The 10,107-nt window shown below is 40.7% G+C and overlaps 2 protein-coding genes across 2 annotated transcripts in view; one reads left to right on the top strand and one right to left on the bottom strand.

Annotated features, from left to right (window-relative positions):
- Window positions 1-10,107, top strand: part of LOC111873210 (pro-resilin) — a gene marked incomplete at its 5' end in the record, with an annotated part of 118,532 nt that overhangs the window by 6,956 nt on the left and 101,469 nt on the right. The gene's annotated exons all lie outside the window — the stretch shown is intronic.
- LOC111873205 lies at window positions 1,807-10,006 on the bottom strand. Its single transcript, XM_023867721.2, has 3 exons — window positions 9,904-10,006; window positions 8,359-8,631; window positions 1,807-3,509 (listed from the first exon to the last, which is right to left on the bottom strand). The coding sequence occupies exons 1-3, from the start codon at window positions 9,907-9,909 to the stop codon at window positions 3,228-3,230; spliced, it is 561 nt and encodes a 186-aa protein (XP_023723489.1). The 5' UTR covers window positions 9,910-10,006; the 3' UTR covers window positions 1,807-3,227.

The following is a 10,107-nucleotide window of genomic DNA, read 5'->3' as shown; positions in this document are numbered from 1 at the left end:
TTCAAACTTCAAATGACAGTATCCTCTTCTGTCCCCAAGGTCATCTTCTTAGGTCTTCTTCCTCGTCTTCTTGTCACTTCTATCCGCCCATCTATCTTTCCTTCGATAGCTTCTTTTAGAAGGCAGTTTCTGCGTAAAACATGACCAATCCAATTAGCCTTCCGTTTTCTTATTTCATGTAGGATATTCCTCTGCTCACTGACTCTAATTAACACTTCTTCATTTCTCACATAATCGGTCCAACTGATCTTCTCCATTCTTCTCCAACACCACATTTCGAAACTTTCCAGATGTTTCTGATCTACTGCCCTAAGTGTCCATGTTTCAGCCCCATACAGAGCTATGCTCCAAATGTAGCATTTCACTAGTTTCTTCCTCAAATTTAAGTCCAATTTGCTGGTAAAAAGATTCTTCTTCTTGCTAAATGCAGCTTTTGCCATGGCAATCCTGGATTTAATTTCACTAGTACACCTTCCATCATCTGTTAACAAGCTACCCAAATATTTAAAACATTTCACATTCTCCAGTTGTTTTTGGTCTATCTTTATTGTGACTGGGGTTGGTTGTCTCGAAATTTTCATTACTTTTGTTTTCTCCACATTCATTTCCATGCCATAGCACCTTCCAATTTCAATCAGTCTATCAATCATGCCCTGTAGCACAGTTTCTTCCTTAGCAGATGACCTTGTGTTAATGTACCATATAGGTAAACTAAAAACTTACAAGTATGGAAGGAACTAAACGATTATTCAGCAAATGGGAGGACAAATGCTTGCAGGGAACAGTGGTTAGTCCACTTGAATAGAATGGGTGAGAGACTCGCAGGCCTAGCGGTTCAAAGCTACGAAATTTATATGGAAATAAATTTTATTTAAATTTTTTATTTAGCAACGCTGTTAGTGTAGAGAATATTGTAGTCGCCCGCCGACGTACAGCTGCCACGACTAGTGCTCGAGATGAGTTCTTTATCTCGAGGATACGGGTGCTTCGGATATGGGAGTGGAACACACTTCGGGGTTCAGGAATCCGGGGTATTCAGAACACACCGTGTATTGCAGTCTTAATTTAAAATTTCATTCAGTAATCAATCTTTATATTATTCCTCCAAGCTAGCCGCTCCGTCACACTTAACCTTTGTACACCAATTTGCCCCCAGCTCACTGACCATACACACCACTCGCTAGCTACCCTCCTGTAACTCCCTTTTTCAACTGTCGTATCTCCTCTCCCTGTAAACAACTGCCCTCTCTTTACAAGTCTCTCAGTGGGCATAAAAAACAAGAAAATAAAAAGAGAAATCCAAAGGTCTAGCCTGCCATCTGTTCTACATTCGTATTTTTCGAGATGCCCATAAACTTTTTTAGTTCTTCGAGACACACGAGCAGGAACAGAAGACTCCTCCTGGCCGGTCTCGCACAATGTCAGTTCATGGGTTTATGGCACTAGGAGCAAACAGGCGACTTTAGAGACAATAGTAACACCCTAAGCCTAAGAAGGACAATAGTTGAATTACAACTAGACGGTCCCGGGATGGTATTTCGCCGGAGGAGCGTCTCCCATGGTGTGACACACTGCCTAAATTGGTCATGCCCTTAATTAAATAATTTTAGCGAGGGACATACGGTTACAATATAGAGCGTCGGGACAGGGCTCTGAGTACAGACTTAGGCCTAATCTGTGAAGAGCCGACGATCTCACATCATGTGATCGACAGGTGGTGTACCCTGTTTGAGGAGTAGGAGTTAGGAGCGTCAGTTGTTTCTTAAGGTTTGAGTTACCTGTCACCTAATAATTAAACCAGCGCAATTATTCATTCCGTCATAAATCTTTATTGCAGTTATTCCATGTATATGCTGGAATAGGTATATAAAGTAAAATGTATTGTGCAGTGTGAGTAATGCTGTACAACTTCAGGATGACTTATAATGCTAATTTGCAATGCGTATACAACGTATCTTGTAATTATGTTAGGAATGGAAACAAGTAACATTTTAACCTGCGTTTGGAGGAATGGACAGTGCATATATCGAGACCAACATTCAATATATACTCTATACATACATAATTGTAGAATATACATATATAATTTTGAACTTATTTACAAGAGGGTCTGAGCTTCCAAAAACAACCTCTGGTCTGAATCTATACACAAACTGGTTAAAATATTAGCTGTCTCAAATTTGTTGAGAGAATCAATTACCTCGACAAATTCCAATTTGCTCATTATTAGTGATAACGCATGTTGAGAGGTGTTCGGCTCCTACAAACTGATTTCACATTGTATTCATTGCGGATTAATTTATACAACTCGTTCTGAACTTAATGGAAATATAGAAAGAATGTCTACACAGTGGCAGAGTTTAAAATGTTAAATGTTAGCAATAACAAAGGCAAAATCCAACGATTAACATATTTACAGATGCGTGTCCTCATATGATAATGTATATGCCATTAGGCAATTTACAAATATCGTCAGTGGCTCACTCTTTCATCGTTTACATATATTATTATGCCACAAGGAGTGAGAGGGTTTCGCTATTGTAATGCAGCACAATTTTAACTCCTAGCTACTTGCAGCTTAAAGAAGTAAGCATAAACCACCATCACTTTTTGTACCTTTCATAGTAAAGTCGAATGCGTTTTCAGGTGTGTGTGTTGCCAATTAAGACATAATCCAACAAAAAAAGGCATAGTTTCTCTACCTGTATGCATGCAATTGAATCAGTATTTCGTCTATTAGCAAACCGGCAGTCAGGAAACGTAATTATAGAAATTGCTAGTCTGTGTAATCTCACTGGCATTGAAATGAAAGTTGCAGAAACAAAAGGATCTACAAAATTCTGAGACACTTCTATTTCTGGGTCACGGGAATATAATCCAGTTTCATGAAGTGGCGTACCTGTGTTTGAAAAACCACTGAGCATACTATTTCAAAGCCAATTGAAATTTCAAAATCGTATAATTACAAAATCATCAGTGAAGTATAATTGATTTTTATTATATTATATTTCGTCACTGTATCGCGGGCACAATCAGAATTTTTATAATAGTATTTTACAAGTTGTAATAGGTGCGGTGATATTCAGTACCATCCATAGCATGGTTTCTGCTCCATAATTGTAATGCTTACAAATTCTAAAGAACCAGATTTAGTGTCTCCTCTCAGTGCCGTGTGATGACGGTCAATAATTATTTGCAAATGCTGTGTGGAGTTGCGAGAGATGAATTTACTTGAATATCCGAATGAGGGGTGCGCTGAATGTGTAGATTGGGGACCGAATGGGTTCTACGTCTTGATATTGGACCTGAGCTACGTAACCTTGAGCTGGAGCACCGTACGCCTGTAAGGCGCCGTTGGGCTGATTGGGAGACGTCGTGAAGGTGACTCGTTGGAGACGACCGTCAGGGAGCAGCACATGGTAGGCACCGCTGCTCTGGCCGTCACGCTCGCTGAAGGCCCGGCTAGGATCGGCTCCATTGCCGTCAGCGAACTCGGCAGATGAGTCTTGCTGCAAAGGAAACGTCACTACACGTCACGGTGTGGAAAATGAACATGTCTCTGATGGAGCTCAAAAATGGCTTGGAGTCAAGGCAATTGTATCAAAATTATGCCCAAGTTATACTAATCTCTTTATTAATATTCGAAACAATTGGTCGCATTTAACCAAATTGCTCCGTCTTATAATAAAATGGAGGCAAAACTGTCCATGTGCTTAGGCATCGAAACATGGAGATGTATTGGGGGTGTAGGATAACCTCCATATATTTATCTTTGGCACTGCGTGTAGGTGAATGCTCAGTTTTACACTCGGCTCTTTACCCCCGGAGAGAAACGTCCTGTGACTCATTAAATAAGAGGATGTGTGGGCCAAAGAACCGGTCTGCCATTGGTGCAAAGATAAAAATCACTCTTTCTGCTCGAAGTCGAACTCCGATCATGCAACTTGTATCCAACCACTTTACCAATTGAGGTAACTCCTTTTATTGCTTGATAATACAAAGATTTTTAATATCAGTTAGTTGCAATTAGGGTGTTGATTTTGATTACTGGAACGCGAGGTATGATTAGACGCGTTCTTCCTTTACAGCTGCAGTACACTTAGACTTACTCAAGGCTTGGATTTTGAAGCAAGTGAACCGAGGTGTAACTTAAAGGAATTACCTCTACACTTAAGAAATCACTTTAAAAGGACAAGAAGGACAAAATTCAACCCACATGTTATTATATGAATTCTCGACTTTTACGGTGATGAAGTTTAAACAGTATTCTTCTGAGTTATGACGCCGTGTGGTCTGGTACGATCTAGAACACCGTAACGTTCAGTTGAATCGGCTACACAGAAAACACCGAGAATTGTAGGTATGGAGTACGGGAGTGTGCACATTTTCTTTTTCCACTAAATAAGGAAGAAAGGGCATAACTGAAAGTATATTTAATGATGAAATATGGGAGTAAGATGACACGATTACACGTATCGACGATCTGTAAGATTATGCAATCTTCATTTAAAGTGAAATATAGAAGAGAAACACGTTAAGATTTCTTTCCTCAGTGTAAGAGCACAGGTATGATGTTATGAAGTGGGAGTAACACATCGGCTCGATTAAGCGTTAAAGTATTCGTTCTTTCAGTTGGCTTACGGCTTGGCACCTATTTAGATAGGAATTGATGTAATTGCCCCGATTTTAAAATAGGTTCCGGGTAACTGACATTGTGCAATATTTGCTTTTATAAGATAACAGGCTTATTGTTTTTATTATTATTATTTACACAATATGAAAATCGTTCAGCATACAACCAATTAATGTTGAATAGGTCATTGCCAGAAATTTCTCATCCTATTTATCTGCTGTGCATTGGTTGAGTGCAGTAGATCACTATGCTACAATTTATGACATGAACCTATGACATCTGATTTAGTCATATTAAACGGTTCGCTGGGAAAGAGCACGAGTCCCAGTAGGAGCAAGTGTTTCTTCTCTACTCTACAGAGTCCAGACGGACTCAGAGGTCAACCCAGCTTCCTATCCAATGGAAGCCGGGGGCTCTTTACAGGTGGGGGGGGGGGTAAAAGCGGTCTGGGAGTGAAGCTGATCACTCACCTCTTATCTAGTTCGGAGGTCAAAAATGGTGGTTCTGTACCTCCACTCCTTATACGTCTTCATGACATAGTACTTTAATAGTGAATTAATTAATTAAGAAGATGGTCAATTTTACCTTTCACTTTCACCATTATCATTTGGCAGAAGATTAATATATGTAGCATAAAAATTATAAAGCTATGTTCAACAAATCAGGAAAATTAAAGTATTAGACCAAGAAAAGCTGTAACGATTGAAAATATTTCAAAAGTGAAGTCTGTTGTTTAATCTTGAAGTCGCGAACGAAGTGGAAGACGGAGGAAATGCGGAACATAACCACATTTATGTTACAGTCAGAGAAACATTAATAATTTTCCTTTCAGTTGCTTATTTTAAATATTTGGTTCTTGTTGATAATGAATTATATAATATTGTTATAAGATAAGGGCTTTAGAACTATTCTCCTTCGCGTAAAATAGCTTAAATTAGACTGTTTCTCATTCAGTTTACTCTAGAGTAATTCTTTAATGCGAAATATTCTCCGAGCCGGTTCTCGAACAGAGGAATGGATTCTCAGAGTTAGCCTACATTTCTTCATAGGCAGCTTCCAGTTCTGTGATTCTAGGACTGAAATATTTGCAAATTCTTTTTAAGAATTTGTCCAAACAATTAGGAATTTTTCTTAGCTACCGATTAGAATTTTGGATTAAAACGCGTGTTTCGAATTCCCCCGGGAAGGAAGAAAGAAACGGATTCATATAACGAAATGAAACTAGCTTCGGAACTCACGCCTGGTGGTGTTTCACAATTATTTTGGCATCATTGTACAGTCGAGAGTTTGGTACAGAATACAAAATAATTCTTTACTATACCATTATTCATCAACCATAACCACGTACATGTATGCTGTGTTATCTAAGCTTCGATTACTTATGATGGTAAGGTAGCACTTTGCAATGTCATATGAACGAAGTAGAAAGTGAATATGATCACGAAGTTACGCTGAAGTAATCAGTTAACGCGATGGCATGCAGCCAGCGTTGTTTACTTTGTTGGCGACGAAATTTAGTCAGTAGGATCTGTCTTGTATTATGTAGCATCTTATGTTTAGAACACCGTGTGATTACTGCGTCAGTTACGCCTCTTTCTGAATGATACCTTTTGCATTCATGAAGGCCATATGAGTTGCGTGATTTCCTACAAGATTTGCAGCAGCGTAACTTTGCTGTCCGAAGGAGACGTCATTTATTACAGACAGATGCCAAGATTTTATGTTACATGAAACTGAAAAGGGCTAACCGAATTCTCTTACTTCTTGATGCTGGAGTTCTACTATTGTCAATTTGCATATCAGTAGCAACATTATATTATATTTTAATTTATCAAGCAAATTTTACTTAGAATTTTCGAAATATAGGCTAGAAATAATATAGATTCTAAAGGGTTCTGAAGATGGTGGATGACACAGAATGACTGGGTTTTTGGAATTTTTCAGTCGTCCGGAATTCTAGGTAATACAGGACATGAAGTTTCGGAAATTTGATCTGTTTCCGTCTTCAGATGATAAAGGAAGACACCTACTCAGTTCGACCAGTGATTGAGATTAGCTCTTTGTAAGGGTCCTAGCTGAGTAGGTGGCTTCCTTTCTCACCTGGAGACGGAAACAGATCCAGTTTCCGAAACGTCGTGTCCTCTGTTACCTAGAATGTCCTCTATTACCTAGAATTCCGGACGACTGAAAAAGTCCAAAAAACCCAGTAATTCTGTGTAGAAATAATATGTTAAATGTTCTTACTTTGCTAGAATTTCCCATAGTTGGTCACTAGTAAAGTTACAATAAAGCCAGAAATTCAGAACTATCGTTAGCCAAAATATCTATGTTTTTATGACCTATAGACTATAATACAAGAGAAAGACTTGAGGCTCGCTCCATGCAGGCAGTGGGTACCGACATATCAGTCGGAATTCAAAGAACGCCAAATCGTGTATGCTTGCAGATTTACTGTTTTCGCATGGTGCTTAGAAATAAAGATAAAATTCATTCATTCACCAGTGGCCCTACAGCCCTTTGTTGGGCTCTGGCCTCTTCTTCAGTTACGTAATCATTTTTAGACGTACACAGACGGTAGGACTCCTTGGACGAGTACTCAGCCCGTCACAAGGCCTCTACCTACATACAGACAACACAGAAACAGACATCCATGCCTTGAGTGGGATTCGAACCCTCGAACCCACGATCCCAGTGTTCGAATGAGCGATGACAGTTCATGCTTTAGACCGTACAGCCCCTGTGATCGGCATGGATTCAGCTAATATACAGTAGATAATATATTGAAAGCTTTATGGTGAAAGGGAAATTCGCAGAGATCTTACAGTTGACTTAACGGACACACCGGAAATAAAATTATTTTATTCTTTTTCCCGTTTGGCGCTACAGCCCCAATTTGGGCCTTGGCCTGTCTCCATGAAACTTTCCATTTCAAGTTGGTTTACTAGATCTTAGATATTCGGTATGACTCCTTGGGCTGGTGATCAGTTCGTCTCAAGGCCTCTACCTGTACAGAAACACAGAAACGCACAAACACCGAACATCCATGCCTTGAGTGGGATTTGAACCCACGATCTCGGCTCCCGAGCGACCGAAGATAGTGCATGCCTTAGACCGTTCGGCTACCTTGACCGACGGAAATAAATTATGCGCACTTAAAAACTGGAGGGATTTGATACCAATATGCATAAAAGTTTAGAACTGAAAAAGGAAGAAGCCCCGTTAGAAAGCATTAACGTAGGCCTACACAGTGCCTGGCAGAACACTGCATTATTAGGCCTTTGACTGCCATATTCTTAACTCTTGTTTTTTCTTTTCAAGGATTCTCTCCCCCCTTGATTAGAATCGTATTTCTACCCTGCTGAAGAGTATAGGCGCGATGGATATCTGCCCTTTAGGGAACAAATCTTTCCTCAGGAATACTAGATGAGGGTGGTGGAAGAGTCGTTGATATTCTCTGTCTTCTGAATAAGTTATTTTGGGCCGGTCTTAGCGGCATAAGATAACTGAACGCTGTAATGAACGACAGACAAAAGGAGAGCTCGCAGAACATGCTTGTATTTGTGTAGCTGTTTCCACTATAGTCACCATATACACAACGGAGAATCGAAGCAGAGTCCTAAGTTGATGAATCTTGTGGTCCGGCCAGAAGATCGTTAGAATGGAAGATTTTCTAACTTATACAAATTGTAATATGAAACTGTTTGCTGACTGCGAAAATGCCTTACCTCGGTTGTGGTCGGTACTTCAGTCGTTGTGGGCTCCTCAGTAGTGGTCGGTTGTTGGGTGGTTGTTGGTGGTCCGTAAGCTGCGGGTGGAGCGTAGAAGTTCTGTCGGAATGGTAGCAGGAACTGACGGCCGGACGGACGCCATCCCGACGGTGCGTACGGCGCTTCTACTTCTGCGGGAGGCCCATAGGAATCTGCGCGGAACCGCTGGGGCTCGGGTTCGGCCGATGCAAGGGCCAGAGCCAGGAGAACAGCTGAAGTGACGCTTACCACCTGCGCGAAGACGACGCTTTAAAGACCATGACATTTTACTGAATATAGGCTTGTGCATCTGCTTGCAGAAACTCTGTTTGGCTCACTGCATGGTGCTTGTGAAATCGCGCAGATAAAGGGCGCAAGGTCGATAGGAATGTCTGAATTCAATTGTACTGCTTGGTTGCCTAAATAAGATTTCTTAACTTTTCTCCTAATATGTAAATCAACCCATAACAGCAATAAATGGTCTTATTTACAGAAGACATTTATTTGATTGATTCACAATTTACATGAGGAATTTGTCTTAACTGCAGAAAAAAACATAGCGTAGGAACATTGTTGGCTTTAGATGATCGGTGTTTTATCGATTTTGTTTCTTACGTTATCATTCTTTTAGTGAGCTACACGTATGTTATAGGAGCCGGGATAGCGTAGACGGCATTGCGACTGGCTACGGGCTGGACGATCAAGAGATCGGAGTTCGAGTCCCTGTAGGGTCAAGAATTTTCACTTCTCCATGTTGTCCAGACCGGCTCTGGGGTCCACCCATCATCCTAAACAATGAGTTCCGGGGGTAAAGCGGCTGGGTCGTGAAGCTGACCACTCACCTCCAGCTAGTGCCGACGTAAAGAAAATGTGGATCTATGCATCGACTCCCCATGCTTCTTCACGGAGTAGTACTTAATTAGTTAAGCACAGGGACAACTTTACTTTTTTTTTTCCTTGGCACTACAGCCCCAGTGGGCCTAGGCCTACCTCCATGAACTTCTCCGTTCACTTCGGTTTTTCTAGATCTTAGACATATGGTAGGACTCCTTGGGCGGGTGATCAGCTCGTCGCAAAGCCTGTACCTGTAGACACACAGAAAAACGCACACAAACATCCATGCCCTGAGTGGGATTCGAACCCACGATCCCGGCTTCCGAGCGAGCGAAGACAGTGCACGCCTTAGACCGCTCGGCTACCGTGACCGGCACAACTTTACTTTACACGCGTGTTTATTGTGCAAGTATATATCGCATATGTGAAGCACAGTTATAGGCCTAGCTATAGTGTTCAGTTTCATTTTTGAAAAAGCTCGAATCTGCAATTTTCATTAGGTATGCTATGAATTACTTTACTAAAACGCTTATGAAATGCTTATACCTGTACATTTTCTTGCGATTCAGTTTGCTTAACCCTTTATCTCATTCTTTCATATTGAAACATATTAAAAATTTGCACAGTGTATCTTGATACGTTAATGTATACTGCTTTTTTTTTCAATCAGTCGCAGGGACGAAACCTTACCTTCATTTTTAGTTTCTGTTGTTTCTGCTGCTCACCAACTGAACTTACTAGTGATACCAAGAGATACTAATGCCTTGGAGTGATGCCTGTGGCACTTTTATACCGCCCGGCCACCAGAGTTTTGACATTGGCTCGATAATATTACGTCACATCGGCCATTGTATGTGTTTAGTGACACAGCGGTCAGTTGTGATTTACATGTAT

This window comes from Cryptotermes secundus, unplaced genomic scaffold (assembly GCF_002891405.2).
Source record: "Cryptotermes secundus unplaced genomic scaffold, Csec_1.0 scaffold540, whole genome shotgun sequence".
NCBI lineage: Eukaryota > Metazoa > Arthropoda > Insecta > Blattodea > Kalotermitidae > Cryptotermes > Cryptotermes secundus.
The sequence above is the reverse complement of the archived record's forward strand: the minus strand, read 5'-3'. Positions and strand labels throughout refer to the sequence as shown.